At 42.8% G+C, this 16,537-nt stretch overlaps 1 protein-coding gene across 2 annotated transcripts in view; it reads right to left on the bottom strand.

Moving 5' to 3' along the window:
• Positions 1-16,537, bottom strand: part of LOC110528363 (phosphatidylinositol 4-phosphate 3-kinase C2 domain-containing subunit beta) — an 84,214-nt gene that overhangs the window by 41,448 nt on the left and 26,229 nt on the right. For both annotated transcript variants that reach the window (XM_036983959.2, XM_090241725.1), the window contains exons 2-11: positions 12,905-13,817; positions 12,496-12,596; positions 12,002-12,162; positions 11,399-11,519; positions 6,511-6,622; positions 6,313-6,392; positions 6,004-6,067; positions 5,740-5,886; positions 5,488-5,521; positions 2,895-3,090 (exon numbers count right to left, since the gene is read on the bottom strand). In XM_036983959.2, coding sequence (XP_036839854.2) covers positions 2,895-3,090; positions 5,488-5,521; positions 5,740-5,886; positions 6,004-6,067; positions 6,313-6,392; positions 6,511-6,622; positions 11,399-11,519; positions 12,002-12,162; positions 12,496-12,596; positions 12,905-13,729 — 1,841 coding nt within the window. In that variant the 5' untranslated portion in view covers positions 13,730-13,817. The remainder of the gene's footprint in view (positions 1-2,894; positions 3,091-5,487; positions 5,522-5,739; positions 5,887-6,003; positions 6,068-6,312; positions 6,393-6,510; positions 6,623-11,398; positions 11,520-12,001; positions 12,163-12,495; positions 12,597-12,904; positions 13,818-16,537) is intronic.

Genomic DNA, 16,537 nt, shown 5'->3' with positions numbered 1-16,537 from the left:
TCTCTTTCTTTTATTTCTCTTCTCTCTTCTCCTTTTACTTCTCTTCTCTCTTCTCCTTTGACTTCTCTTCTTTCTTCTTTTACTTCTCTTCTTTCTTCTCCTTTTACTTCTCTTCTTTCTTCTCCTTTTACTTCTCTTCTTTCTTCTCCTTCTTTTACTTCTCTTCTTTCTTCTCTTCTCTTTCTTCTCTTCTCTCTTCTCCTTCTTACTTCTCTTCTTTCTTCTCCTTCTTTTACTTCTCCTTTTACTTCTCTTCTCTTTCACTTCTCTTCTCTTTCACTTTTACTTCTCTTCTCTTTCTTTTATTTCTCTTCTCTCTTCTCCTTCTTTTACTTCTCTTCTCTTCTCTTTCACTTTTACTTCTCTTCTCTTTCACTTTTATTTATCTTCTCTTTCACTTTTATTTCTCTTCTCTTTCTTTTATTTCTCTTCTCTCTTCTCCTTCTTTTACTTCTCCTTTTACTTCTCTTCTCTTTCACTTCTCTTCTCTTTCACTTTTACTTCTCTTCTCTTTCTTTTATTTCTCTTCTCTCTTCTCCTTCTTTTACTTCTCTTCTCCTTCTTTTACTTCTCTCTTCTCCTTCTTTTACTTCTCTTATTTCTTCTCCTTTTACTTCTCTTCTTTCTTCTCCTTCTTTTACTTCTCTTCTTTCTTCTCCTTCTTTTACTTCTCTTCTTTCTTCTCCTTCTTTTACTTCTCTTCTTTCTTCTCCTTCTTTTACTTCTCTTCTCTTTCTTATACTTCTCTTTCTTTTACTTCTCTTCTCTTTCTTATACTTCTCTTTCTTATACTTCTCTTCTCTTTCTTATACTTCTCTTTTACTTCTCTTTCTTTTACTTCTCTTCTCTTTCTTTTACTTCTCTTCTCTTTCTTTTACTTCTCTTCTCTTTCTTTTACTTCTCTTCTTTCTTTTACTTCTCTTCTTTCTTTTACTTCTCTTCTCTTTCTTTTACTTCTCTTCTCTTTCTTTTACTTCTCTTCTTTCTTTTACTTCTCTTCTCTTTCTTTTACTTCTCTTCTCTTTCTTTTACTTCTCTTCTTTCTTTTACTTCTCTTCTCTTTCTTATACTTCTCTTCTCTTTCTTATACTTCTCTTTTACCTCTTTCTTTTACTTCTCTTCTCTTTCTTTTACTTCTCTTCTTTCTTTTACTTCTCTTCTCTTTCTTTTACTTCTCTTCTTTCTTATACTTCTCTTCTCTTTCTTATACTTCTCTTTTACTTCTCTTTCTTTTACTTCTCTTCTCTTTCTTTTACTTCTCTTCTCTTTCTTTTACTTCTCTTCTCTTTCTTTTACTTCTCTTTCTTTTACTTCTCTTCTCTTTCTTTTACTTCTCTTCTCTTTCTTTTACTTCTCTTCTCTTTCTTTTACTTCTCTTCTTTCTTATACTTCTCTTCTCTTTTACTTCTCTTTCTTTTACTTCTCTTCTCTTTCTTTTACTTCTCTTCTCTTTCTTTTACTTCTCTTCTCTTTCTTTTACTTCTCTTCTTTCTTATACTTCTCTTCTCTTTCTTATACTTTTCTTTTACTTCTCTTCTCTTTCTTTTACTTCTCTTCTCTTTCTTTTACTTCTCTTCTCTTTCTTTTACTTCTCTTCTTTCTTTTACTTCTCTTCTTTCTTTTACTTCTCTTCTTTCTTATACTTCTCTTCTCTTTCTTTTACTTCTCTTCTTTCTTATACTTCTCTTCTCTTTCTTTTACTTCTCTTCTTTCTTATACTTCTCTTCTCTTTCTTATACTTCTCTTCTCTTTCTTATACTTCTCTTTTACTTCTTTCTTTTACTTCTTTCTTTTACTTCTCTTCTCTTTCTTTTACTTCTCATCTCTTTCTTTTACTTCTCTTCTCTTCTCTTTCTTATACTTCTCTTTTACTTCTCTTTCTTTTACTTCTCATCTCTTTCTTTTACTTCTCTTCTCTTCTCTTTCTTTTACTTCTCTTCTCTTTCTTATACTTCTTTTACTTCTCTTCTCTTTCTTATACTTCTTTTACTTCTCTTCTCTTTCTTTTACTTCTCTTCTCTTTCTTTTACTTCTCTTCTCTTTCTTTTACTTCTCTTCTCTTTCTTTTACTTCTCTTCTCTTTCTTTTACTTCTCTTCTCTTTCTTTTACTTCTCTTCTCTTTCTTTTACTTCTCTTCTCTTTCTTTTACTTCTCTTCTCTTTCTTTTACTTCTCTTCTCTTTCTTTTACTTCTCTTCTCTTTCTTTTACTTCTCTTCTCTTTCTTTTACTTCTCTTCTCTTTCTTTTACTTCTCTTCTCTTTCTTTTACTTCTCTTCTCTTTCTTTTACTTCTCTTCTCTTTCTTTTACTTCGCTTCTCTTTCTTTTACTTCTCTTCTCTTTCTTTTACTTCTCTTCTCTTTCTTTTACTTCTCTTCTCTTTCTTTTACTTCTCTTCTCTTTCTTTTACTTCTCTTCTCTTTCTTTTACTTCTCTTCTCTTTCTTTTACTTCTCTTCTCTTTCTTTTACTTCTCTTCTCTTTCTTTTACTTCTCTTCTCTTTCTTTTACTTCTCTTCTCTTTCTTTTACTTCTCTTCTCTTTCTTTTACTTCTCTTCTCTTTCTTTTACTTCTCTTCTCTTTCTTATACTTCTCTTCTCTTTCTTATACTTCTCTTCTCTTTCTTATACTTCTCTTTTACTTCTCTTTCTTTTACTTCTCTTCTCTTTCTTTTACTTCTCTTCTCTTTCTTTTACTTTTACTTCTCTAAGGTATGTTTACTTTCACTTAAGTATGAAAATTGGGTACTTTTTCGACCACTGGGGAGAAGGAGAGGGATGGAGAAGGAGAGGGATGGAGAAGGAGAGGGAGGGAGAGGGATAACACAATGTCATCCTCATAGATTATACTAGGGAAATCCAGCCTGAACAGCTGCCTGTGTGTGTGTGTGTTACCTGGCCGCCCATGTGATGGGGATGCGGTGAGCAGCGTAGACGCTGAAGGATAGGACATTGGTGACCAGGCCTGCTTCCTGTGTGGGCGCCGTGTGCCGGTTGCTCTGCACCGTGGTGTGGAAGTTAGCGTTGAATGTGCTGCAGTACAGCTCCACCAGATCTAAAATGGCCACCGTCAGCTTCTCCACCACTTTCTCTGCAACATTTTCAGAAACCATTTAGATTCACCTTCATTTAGCAGACGCTCTTATCCAGACAGACTTACACTAAGTGCATTCAATTAAGGAGGGATAAACAACCACTTAACACAAGTATTAAAAGTTCAACTTTCTGAATGTTAGTAATGATCAGGGTGCAGAATTGAGCACCCATGACAGAGTGGTCACGCACGTCTCCAAATCATTCATCAAGTTTGCTGATGACAACAGAGTGGTGCCAGGAAAATAACCTCTCCCTCAACGTCAACTCATTATATATACTGTAATCTAGTCATGGTTCATCCTATATAAAACATATTTTTTGGATTACGTATGTATTGTTTTGTATTGCAAGGCCATCAGGCCATCAGACTTAAATAGCCATCACTAGCCGGCTTCCACCCGGTTACACAACCCTGCACCCTTAGAGGCTGCTGCCCCATTTACATACACTACCGTTCAAAAGCTTGGGGTCACTTAGAAACTTCCACATTTTTTGGTCCATTAAAATAACATCAAATTGATCAGAAATACAGTGTAGACATGGTTAATGTTGTAAATGACTATTGTAGCTGGAAACGGCAGATGTTTTATGGAATATTTACATAGGCGTACAGAGGCCCATTACCAGCAACCATCACTCGTGTGTTCCAACGGCACGTTGTGTTAGCTAATCCAAGTTTATAATTTTAAAAGGCTAATTTATGATTAGAAAACCCTTTTGCAATTATGTTAGCACAGCTGAAACCTGTTGTGCTGATTAAAGAGGCAATAAAACTGGCTTTCTTTAAACTAGTTGAGTATCTGGAGCATCCGCATTTGTGGGTTCGATTACAGGCTCAAAATGGCTAGAAATAAATAACTTTTCTGAAACTCGTCAGTCTATTCTTGTTCTGAGAAATAAAGGCTATTCCATGCGATAAATTTTCAAGAAGTTGAAGCTCTCGTACAACGAGGTGTACTACTCCCTTCACAGACCAGCGCAAACTGGCTCTAACCAGAATATAAAGAGGAGTGAGAGGCCCCGGTGCACAACTGAGCAAGAGGACAAGTACATTAGTGTGTCTAGTTTGAGAAACAGACGCCTCACAAGTCCTCAACTGGCAGCTTCATTAAATAGTACCCACAAAACACCAGTCTCAACGTTAACAGTGAAGAGGCGACTCCGGGGTGCTTGCCTTCTAGGCAGAGTTGCAAAGAAAAAGCCATATCTCAGACTAGCCAAAAAAAAAAAATATTAAGATGGGCAAAAGAACACAGACACTGGACAGAGGAACTCTGCCTAGAAGGCCAGCATCCTGGAGTCGTCGCTTTACAGTTGAAGTTGAGACTGGTGTTTTGCGGGCACTATTTAATGAAGCTGCCAGATGTTTTGTTTTGCGGGCACTATTTAATGAAGCTGCCAGATGAAGACTTGTGAGATGTCTCTCTCTCAAAGCAGAGGAATGTCAAACATCAAACATCAGTTATTGTCATCATTCCATGGTTGTGCCCCAAATGGCACCCTATTCCCTATATAGTGCACTACTTTTGGCCAAGGCTCTTAGGGGTGCCATTTGGGACACAGAACATGGCTGCTCCATGTCAACACAGCTCAGCTGACTGGGCTCCACTGTTAACATTGTGTCTCTTTATACATCCATTGGAGCAGCAGCTCAGCCCTGCACGGGAAACAACATCCCAACTCTCTGAAATGTTATCCCTCTCTTTTCAAGGGCAGACGGACAGATAGAGCTTGGCGGATGGATGGAGTTGGTGCTTGGTGTATCCTGTACGAAGTTAGCCATCCTTCCTGTTTGTTTGAGTGTGACAGGGAGGTAGAGAGTGGGGATATCATACATCACGGATGTGCATCACAACAAGTCAAGGACACTTCCGCTCTGACATGAGGTAGTGCTACTGTGACGGACCAGTGTGCCTGCTTAGCAGTATAGCTTCTTCCCTTTCTGGGTACACTATCTGTACAATGGCTCAACCCAGATTCCTCTGCCTCGCAAACACACGTGACCGCCCGCTTTACAACGTACTAGCAACTCAGCTGTGGAGCTTACGGTACGATCTTTATTGCATTACACTACTGTACAGACCTGACCTGGACCCCATAACCAAGTGTCCCTCCTCTCTCACTTCTCTCCATCTGTACTCTTCCATCTACAGTATCTCATCACTCCTCTTTTTCTATCCTCAGTTCCTCTTCTGTCCCGTCTCTGTCTGTCTCCTATCCCCCTGTCTGTCTCCTATCCTCCTTCCCCTCTGTCTGTCTGTCTCCTATCCCCGTCTGTTTCCTATCCTCCTTCCCCGCTTCTGTCTGTCATCTCTGTCATCCCCTACCAGCCAGTATTTATGCGTGGATTATTCAGTGCTATTGTAGGACATTCAATCAGTAAGGAACTTACCTCTGTTCTCTCTGATGGCCAGCACTGATGAATCCTGTGAAGAGACACACACAGTTACAGAATCCAATCAACCAACCTTTGGTTCTGGAGTTACAGGAGTACAGTAATTCATGACGTTATCCTTGTGTACCGGTCTAAGATCAGTTTAGTATTTAGAACATAATGTTTATGGCTATGATTGGGGAGGGTAAACTGCTCCTAGATCTGTGTATCTGAAGCATGGTAGATGTGATTGTGAGTGTGTGTGTTTACCTTCTGGACTCTGGGCTGCAGACGACAGGGGCATGCTGGAAGCTGGTTGAGGGCGGAAGTGATGTCAGGCGTTTCCACAGCAGCCAGCGAGCTGCAGAGAGCCTTCACTGATTGGACGAGCCGTTCCACGTGCAACACAAGCTCCACCTACAGAGGGCAGGAGGGAAAGAACATAGAGAATTCAACCTTACACATCAATTTTAAGAATACAAATGTTTGTGTTCCTTCTTGTGTGTTTTTATGTGTGCGTATGTATAAGGTTACCTCTGATAGAAGAAAGGACTCAGCCTCGTTGTGAAAGGTGTCCAGGAGCAGAGTCAAAGCCTCCCTGTTCAAACAAGGAAATATCAACAACACTGATATCAAAGTCCCAGCCTAAGGCCTTCTATTGCTTTTTAAAGAAGTTTTCACATATTCCAAAAAGACTTGACTAATCCATCCAATTTGGTAGCCAGATCACATTTATTTTACTTCCAATCATCCAAGTTATCCAATCAGATTATGAATCACCTTGATAAAGGTTGCATCTCTAATGTGTTCAGTGGCGTGAGAGCTATAGGCCCCTACCCTCACCTAGTAACTGTCTGTTTGATTGGTCGCTCCTGCAGCAGGATGCTGTGGTTCATCGTAGAGGCCGTCTCATCATCCTCCTCCTGTCAAGCACAACACAACCACATAATCAAACAAGAGTGTGTGCGTCTCTGCTACTGCATGCGTGCGTGTGCGCGCCCGTGTGTGTGTGTGTGTGTGTGTGTGTGTGTGTGTTTTCACCGTGCGGCCCAGTTCTGTGTTGACAGAGCCTCTCTTGGTGAGGAAGAGGCGAATGTCCCAGTCAAACTTCACACACAGCTGGATATGCTCCAACCCTGTCAATGTCTGGGAACTAACAGAGGGAGAGAGAGAGAGAGAAAGAGAGAGAGAGCGAGAGACATACAGAGAGAGGGAGAGACACAGAGAGAGAGACACAGAGAGAGAGACACACACACACAGAGACACAGAGAGACACACAGAGAGACACACAGAGAGACACACAGAGAGACACACAGAGAGACACACAGAGAGACACAGAGAGACACACACAGTGAGAGAGACGAACAGAGAGAGAGAGACAAACAGAGAAAGACAGAGACAGAGAAAGACAGAGACAGAGACAGACAGAGAGAGAAACAGAGAAACAGACAGAGACAAACAGACAGAGAGACAGACAGAGAGAGACAGAGAGACAGACAGAGACAAACAGAGAGACAAACAGACAGAGACAGACAGACAGAGACAAACAGACAGAGAAACAAACAGACAGAGAGACAGAGACAGACAGACAAATGTTATTGTAAAGTTTCCCTCCCCCAACAATACAAATAACAAAGCATTGAAAAACAAAGACATTATTCATAAAAATAAAAACATTTGTAAGAGAAGTATGCCATTCAAGTGGATAAGCCATGTCCCTACACAATGATGTGATGCAGCTGTACTTAGTGAATACACACACAGGGGAAAACCCACTACAATATGGGCCTGGGGGTTCATTGTGAGGTGATTGTTTTGCTTCATAAAAAAGAGCGAGAGAAGCGAGGGCAAATAAAGAGAGAGAGAGCTAAAACCCTACTACTGTCCAGCCCTGTGATTGACAGCTGGGTAACAAGCAATGACCTCAACACACAGAGCAAGTCCCGCCAACTTTTAACAGCCGCAGATTATCAGGGGAAAACACACTTTCTGCTGCAGGCCGGTCACGCACAGACACACACACACACACACACACACACACACACACACACACACACACACACAGAGAGAGAGAAAGAAACACACAGCTGCTCTGGGCCTGAAAAACAAACAAACGGAAAGAATGAGACACACACTCTTACATGAACAGTCATGGCCAAAAGTTGAGAATGACACAAATATTTAACTCCAAAGTCTGCTGCCTCAGTATCTACCTTTGTGTCAGATGTTACTATGGAACACTGAAGTATAATTACAAGCATTTCATAAGTGTCAAAGGCTTTTATTGACAATTACATGAAGTTGATGCAAAGAGTCAATATTTGCAGTGTTGACCCTTCTTTTTCAAGACCTCTGCAATCCACCCTGGCATGTTGTCAATTAACTTCTGGGCCACATCCTGACTGATGGCAGCCCATTCTTGCATAATCAATGCTTGGAGTTTGTCAGAATTTGTGGGTTTTTGTTTGTCCACCTGCCAAGTTCTCAATGGGATTAAGGTCTGGGGAGTTTCCTGGTCATGGACCCAAAATATCGATGTTTTGTTCCCTGAGCCACTTAGTTATTACTTTTGCCTTATGGCAAGGTGCTCCATCATGCTGGAAAAGGCATTGTTTGTCACCAAACTGTTCCTGGATGTTTGGGAGAAGTTGCTCTCGGAGGATGTGTAGGTACCATTCTTTATTCATGGCTGTGTTCTTATGCAAAATTGTGAGTGAGCCCACTCCCTTTACTGAGAAGAAACCCCACACCTGAATGTTCTCAGGATGCTTTACTGTTGGCATGACACAGGACTGATGGTAGCGCTCACCTTGTCTTCTCCGGACAAGATTTTTTCCGGGTGCCCCAAACTATCGGAAAGGGGATTCATCAGAGAACAATACTTTATCCCAGTCCTCAGCAGTCCAATCCCTGTACCTTTTGCAGAATATCAGTATGTCCCTATATGTTTTTCCTGGAGAGAAGTGGCTTCTTTGCTGCCCTTCTTGACACCAGGCCATCGTCCAAAAGTCTTTGCATCACTGTGCGTCCAGATGCACTCACACCTGCCTGCTGCCATTCCTGAGCAAGCTCTGTACTGGCGGTGCCCCGATCCTGCAGCTGAATCAATTTTAGGAGACGGTCCTGGCGCTTGCTGGAATTTCTTGGGTGCCCTGAAGCCTTCTTCAAAACCATTGAACCGCTCTCCTTGAAGTTCTTGATGATCCGATAAATGGTTGATTTAGGTGCAATCTTACTGGCAGCAATATCCTTGCCTGTGAAGCCCTTTTTTGTGCAAAGCAATGATGACGGCACGTGTTTCCTTGCAGGTAACCATGGTTGACAGAGGAAGAACAATGATTCCAAGCACCACCCTCCTTTTGAAGCTTACAGTCTGTTATTCAAACTCAATCAGCATGATAGAGTGATCTCCAGCCTTGTCCACGTCAACACTCACACCTGTGTTAATGAGAGAATCACTGACATGATGTCAGCTGGTCCTTTTGTGGCAGGGCTGAAATACAGTGGAAATGTTTTTTGGGGATTCAGTTCATTTGCATGGTAAAGAGGGACTTTGCAATTCATTGGATCACTCTTCATAACATTCTGGAGTATATGGAAATTGCCATCATACAAAAAGAGGCAGCAGACTTTGTGTCATTCTCAAAACTTTTGGCCACGACTGTATATGTGCCGCTGCTCTGAGACAGAAATGAAACACACAGGTGCACAGAGCCAGAAAACATGCACACACACACACACACACACACACACACACACACACACACACACACACACACACACACACACACACACACACACACACACACACACACACACACACACACACACACACACACACACACACACACACACACACACACACACACACGTTCAGCTGCACTGGACGGGAATGAAGCTTGCTGTCCAATACATTTCAACCCTGTCTGGCTGCATTCCTCTGAAAGAAGACTTCATAGGGGAGTGAGAGGAAGGGTGTGTGCATGTCAGGGTGTGTGTGTCAGGGTGTGTGAGGTGCGGGGGGAAAGGACATGTTTTAGGGGAAACCCACTGTGGCTAAGCTGGCCCACAGACATACCGTTTCTGTCTGTGAGTTTCTGACTGTGTGTATGTGTGGGAAAAGGGTCTAGAAGAGTCTGTGTTTTAGGGGCGGTTTAGGTCGGCCCACAGACATCAGCAGAGCTTGTTAAAAACTACCACAACTGAGTCTTTCAGTTAAATTTGTGTGTATATCTGGACCACAAACACACACACACTCCAGCTCTCTCCCTCCCACAGTCTACCCCCAACTCACTGCCCTGTCATTCATGACAAAACCTAAACACACACATTCCTATAGTCTGGGCCTCTGAAATACACACACACAAACACAGAAACGTAAGGTTGAGACATGCATACACACACACAAACACACAAACGTAAGGTTGAGACATGCATACACACACACAAACGTAAGGTTGAGACATGCATACACACACACAAACGTAAGGTTGAGACATGCATACACACACAAACACACAAACGTAAGGTTGAGACATGCATACACACACACAAACACACAAAACGTAAGGTTGAGACATGCATACACACACACAAACACAGAAATGTAAGGTTGAGACATGCATACACAAACACACAAACGTAAGGTTGAGACATGCATACACACACACAAACACAGAAACGTAAGGTTGAGACATGCATACACACACACAAACACACAAATGTAAGGTTGAGACATGCATACACACACACAAACACACAAACGTAAGGTTGAGACATGCATACACACACACAAACGTAAGGTTGAGACATGCATACACACACACAAACACAAGGTTGAGACATGCATACACACACACAAACACACAAACGTAAGGTTGAGACATGCATACACACACACAAACACACAAACGTAAGGTTGAGACATGCATACACACCCACAAACACACAAAACGTAAGGTTGAGACATGCATACACACACACAAACACAGAAATGTAAGGTTGAGACATGCATACACACACACAAACACAGAGCTGAGACTATGAGCTGAGGTCAGTACAGGTGTATCAGAGGCCATCAGACTGTTAAACAGCCATCACTAACATTGAGTGGCTGCTGCCAACAAATCTCTAGCCACTATAATAATGAAAAATTACATGTAATAAATGTATCACTAGTCACTTTAAACAATGCCACTTTACATAATGTGTACATACCCTACATTACTCATCTCATATGTATATACTGTACTCTATACCATCTACTGCATCTTGCCTATGCCGTTCGGCTTTCGCTCATCCATATATTTATATGTACATATTCCTATTCATTCCTTTACACTTGTGTGTGTTAGGTAGTTGTTGTGAAACATTTCTCTACACTCACATTAACATCTACTAACCATGTGTATGTGACCAATAACATTTGATTTGAGTGTATAGCCAAGGTCTAGGAGTGTGTAGCCAAGGTCTAGGAGTGTGTAGCCGAGGTCTAGGAGTGTGTAGCCGAGGTCTAGGAGTGTGTAGCCAATGTCTAGGAGTGTGTAGCCAATGTCTAGGAGTGTGTAGCCAATGTCTAGGAGTGTGTAGCCAATGTCTAGGAGTGTGTAGCCAATGTCTAGGAGTGTGTAGCCAATGTCTAGGAGTGTGTAGCCAAAGTCTAGGAGTGTGTAGCCAAAGTCTAGGAGTGTGTAGCCAAAGTCTAGGAGTGTGTAGCCAAAGTCTAGGAGTGTGTAGCCAAAGTCTAGGAGTGTGTAGCCAAAGTCTAGGAGTGTGTAGCCAAAGTCTAGGAGTGTGTAGCCAAAGTCTAGGAGTGTGTAGCCAAAGTCTAGGAGTGTGTAGCCAAAGTCTAGGAGTGTGTAGCCAATGTCTAGGAGTGTGTAGCCAATGTCTAGGAGGGTGTAGCCAATGTCTAGATGGTTGTCTTTACTTCTGTAGGAACTCGGCCTGACCGCAGATTTTGAGGAGGTAGTGGTCGACATCAATGTGGTCGAGGTCTTCATTAGCGTAACACAACGTCTGGTAGATCAACAGGTCTACGGTAGACGACCCTGAGAGAGAAAGAAAGAGAGAGAGAGACCGAAGAATGAGGCAATAGAGTGACTGTTCATTTGGCCAGTATGATCTCTCTGAGTGAGAAAAAAACATACTCTCTGCCCTCATCATGAGTCATGACCTGACGGTACCCACAGCACATAGTCTTACACACTAATGGAGAAAGGGTGAGCTGGAGAGAGAAACAGAGAGAGAAACATCCCTTAAATCTCTCTCCCTCTCAGACAGATGAATGAGTCAGTCATGTTTAATTGAGAGGTCAGCATATTTACATCAAGGGATCCCAACAACAGGCTTTTCCTAATCCCTTATCCCGGATCCCTGATCTTGGAGAACCACAGTGGTCTGGACAGGACTGAGGCCAGCACACATTACATTCACTAAGGGTGTGTATGAGAATAGGGGTGAGATCTCTGTGCTGTTGAACCTGTGGTGTCAGCATTGTGTGTGTGTGTGTGTGTGTGTGTGTGTGTCTTACCATCGCAGGTGAAGGTGAGTGGTTCTCTAAAGTGGTCGCTGATGACCGTAACCTTGACGCTGACCCCTAACCCCTGTTGCAGCTCTTCAGGCCCCACTGAGGGTGTCCACACAAACCCTGTGTTCTTAGACTGGTCACTGCACGGATATGCTGACCGCAATCTGAACACAACACACAGTCATGATCATTAACAGGTAATAAATAGCCTGACAACACACAGTAATGGGGCAGGGTAGCCTAGTGGTTAGAGCGTTGGACTGGAAGGTTGCAAGTTCAAATCCCCGAGCTGACTAGGTACAAATCTGTCGTTCTGCCCCTGAACAGGCAGTTAACCCACTGTTCCTAGGCCGTCATTGAAAATAAGAATTTGTTCTTAACTGACTTGCCTAGTTAAATAAAGGTAAAATAAAAAAAAATAAATGGTGATAATTGCATGTAGACAGCCTGACCACAACCTGACCACAATACAATCACAACAAAACCACGACACTTACACATCGAGCATGTGGCAGAAGGCGGCCACCTCCTCATCTCTCTCCTCTGACACCTGGAAGAGCTCATAGCCAAAACCATTGCGCCTGGTGCCCAGGGACACCTGTCAATCACACACAGAGACACAGGAACGATCAGAGTCACAACTGAAGGTAATGGAACATTCAGAGTAACAGAACTCAAAGTAATGAAAAACAGCTGTGCTGGACTTGACTGGATTGAAGTAAACTGGGGATAAAACAAAACTAGACATTTCAAGGCCTCTTTATTTGTTTCTAGGTTTCCTTATGGAAAAATGGAATGAGGGTATGAGGTAACAACGTTAGATGGGGATTAATGCTATGTCATGCTAAGTCACGTAATGAAGCTGTCGTGAACCTGTTGTAACCCTGTCACAGGGTGAGTAGTTACCGGGTCAGCCGACACTCTGTGCTGGTTCTTGTTGCTCTTTTGGATAGGTACGTAGGTGCGGGGTGGCACCTGAGGGGGGAGCGTCTTGCTCCGGGCCAACGGCTTCCCTGATTGGTCCCCGTTGGCCCACCTACCCCTTGGCGATGGCAAATCCCCATTGAGCTTGGAGAGAGCGTCGTTGAGGCTCTCGTAGTTTAGCGTCTCCCCTGACGACAGTTTGGGCTGGTCCACCTCGGGGGTGAACAGGTTGACATCTCGGGGAGTCGTAGTGGGTCGGGGGGGCAGGAAGGGCTCAGAGGAAGGGAGTAGAGGGGTCCTGGGGGGTACAGCAGGAGGAGGGTCATCAGGACGAGGGGGAAAGCCTTTAGGCAGAGTCAGAGAAGAACCAAAGCTAGACCCTGACTCCCCATAGCTGGAACTCAAGTAGTCTCCCTTCCCTGGAGTATCCAGGATGTAGATGGGCTCCCTGGCCCTGGCTGGGGAGGGCTGTGGGGAGTGGGACCCCCCAGGCTGGAGGTGGTGGAGGGAGAGGTCTGAGCCAGATAATCCTCTTAGCAAACTCCTTCCAGGAGGACTAAGGCTGGGGCGGGGTGGGAGGGGGCGATCGACCTGCCTCTGGCCCTCCCAGGGTGGTAGGGTAGGTACCTTCCCACCACCCTGGCTGCTGGTCCCCTGGTTGTCCCCCCCCTTGTCCTGTTTGAGTCTGGACAGGGCATCATACTCCATCTGTAGGGCTTCAGCCAGTACCAGCTCTCTCTGGCTCAAGCCCAGGGAATCCAGTCCCCAGGGACCCTCGCTATCCTTCTGAGTTTGTGCTGCCGACATGCTCCTACAGGGGATGCCACCACTGACAGGAGAGGAAAACACCGGTGCTAGGGCTTCCAGAGAAGAGACATTGGGCTCAGAATATGCTCTGTGGAGAGAGAGTTTATCAGAAAGAGTAATAAAAAAAGTAATTAAAGTCAAAGGGAGAATGAGGGATATGTTTCTCTTCTGCCAAAGACGCCAAATGCTCTCAGTTCAATGTGTATTCCACAGCTATTACCCACCCCCTTTAATTTAATCTTCAATTTTCGCTGTAACATTAAAGATGCACTACGCAGATATTGCTCCGACATTTCCTGGTTGCTAAAATTCGAAACAGTTTGCCTAATTTCAGTGTATGTGACAAAAGAAGAATGAACAGTGTAGAGAATCATTGTACCATCTAAACAGCTGTGAAATATATTTTCAAAATGTACAAATATTGCATTTTCAGCTGTTTGAACATGATGTCCAAAACCAAAAGTAAAAAACGCAAAAACAAACTTAAGTACGAGAAGCATAGAAATAGTGTACATAGAACAGATCTACTGCTTCTTAGACATGTGATATGTAACCAAAAAGTTACATATCACAGCTTTAAAGGGCTGCAGGAACAGTTTATAAACCATCATTAAAGGAACAAAATGTATTATATAGGACAAGTCTTATGTAAAGAAGATGAACATATTGTTCCTCGAACAGGCAACTGCAGCTCAGTAGAATCACAGCCTAGTTTCTTTAACCACCCCCATGTGCATGTTTAACCCATAATATGGCCTCACACACATGCACGCACACAGACACACTGGCCATGACACACAAAAAACACAGCAGAGGAAAACATGGTTGAGGGAGAGGCTGGGTCAGCATTCTCTCTCAATACAAAGGGCTTTATTGGCACGGGAAACATATATGTTTACATTGCCAAAGCAAGTGAAATAGATAATAAACAAAAGCGAAATGAACAATAATACATTAACAGTAAACATTACACTGACAAAAGTTCCAAAGGAATCGAGACATTTCAAACGTCATGTTATTGCTATGTACAGTTTTATAACAATGTGCAAAAAGTACAAAAGGGAAAATAGACAAATATGGGTATGTTCTTCACTGGTTGACCTTTTCTTCTGGCAACAGGTCACAAATATTGCTGCTTGCGATGGCACACTGGTATTTCACATAATAGATATGGGAGTTTATCAAAATGTGATTTGTTTTCAAATTCTTTGTGGGTCTGTGTTATATGAGAGAAATATCTGTCTCTAATATGGTCATACATTGGGCAGGAGGTTAGGAAGTGCAGCTCAGTTCCCACCACATGTTTTAGCAGTGTGCACATAGCCTGTCTTCTCTTGAGAGCCAGGTCTGCCTACGGAGGCCTTTCTCAATAGCAAGGCTATGATCACTGAGTCTGTACATAGTCAAAGATTTCCTTTCAGTAACAGTGGTCAGGTATTCTGCCACTGTGTACTCTCTGTTTAGGGCCAAATAGCATTCTAGTTTACTGTTTTTGTGTGAATTCTTTCCAATTTGTCAAGTCACAATTTTTTTGTCTGAGTCTAATTCTGTTGATGTGTCCCTTAACAGTTTTGGAAACTTGAGTGTTTTCTATCCAATACTACTAATTATATGCATATCCAAGCTTCTGGGCCCGAGTAACAGGCAGTTCACTTTGGGCACCTCATTCATCCAAACTTCCAAATACTGCCCCCTAGCCCGAAGAAGTTCAATGCTTTTTGGTAGGTTTCTACACTACTTTCCTTCCATGTATAGCATTTCTGAATATTATGCAGTTCCTTTAGCTTTGATGCCTCATGATTGAGTATTGCTCTGTTCAAGTAGACTATGATTTTGCTGTGATCTGATAGGGGTGTCAGTGGGCTGACTGAACACTCTGAGAGACTCTGGGTTGAGGTCAGTGAAAGTACAGTACTACTGCCAAGGGATGAGCTGTAGGTGTATGTAACGGATGTGAAACGCTAGCTTAGTTAGCGGTGCGCGCTTAGCGGTATTGATGGCTGTCGATGGCAAAATCCCTTGCATCACATTTTCATACTGGGCGAACAAAAAACAAAAATACAATACCTGTCGTTAAATGGGAAACAGCACGTTAGTTGTGCAGGGCTTAGCGGTATCGATGGCTGTCGATGGCAAAATCTGTAGCATGAAGACAACTGTGTTAGCAGTGGCTTATGTGACCATTACATCGGTGTATGCTAGCTAACACACTTATTTACAGCAATCATATGCCAAAGCACATCCAAGAAAGCCCCTCAATCCCCATACCGGGGTGCGAACCAGGGACCCTCTGCACACATCAACAACAGTCACCCACGAAGCATCGTTACCCATCGCTCCACAAAAGCCGCGGCCCTTGCAGAGCAAGGGGACTTACTACTTCAAGGTCTCAGAGCAAGTGACGTCACCAATTGAAACGCTATTTAGCACGCACCGCTAACTAAGCTAGCCGTTTCACATCCATTACACTCACACCCCTTTTGACCTCCTCCTTTTTCCGCAGCAACCAGTGATCCGGGTCACGGCACCAATGTAACAGTATATGCTGCCAAAGCAGCAGCTACTCTTCCTGGGGTCCAGCTAAATTAAGGCAGTTAATACAATTTTAAAACATTACAATACATTTACAGATTTCACAACACACTGTGCCCTCAGGCCCCTACTCCACCACATATCTTCATGACTAAATCCATGTGTATGTATAGTGCGTATGTTATCGTATGTGTGTGTGTATGCATGCGTCTGTGCCAATGTTTGTGTTGCTTCACAGTCACCGCTGTTCCATAAGGTGTTTTTTGTATCTGTTTT

This window comes from Oncorhynchus mykiss, chromosome 7 (genome assembly GCF_057628025.1).
Source record: "Oncorhynchus mykiss isolate SJ-2025 chromosome 7, ASM5762802v1, whole genome shotgun sequence".
NCBI lineage: Eukaryota > Metazoa > Chordata > Actinopteri > Salmoniformes > Salmonidae > Oncorhynchus > Oncorhynchus mykiss.
This window is presented reverse-complemented; position numbering and strand designations above follow the sequence as displayed.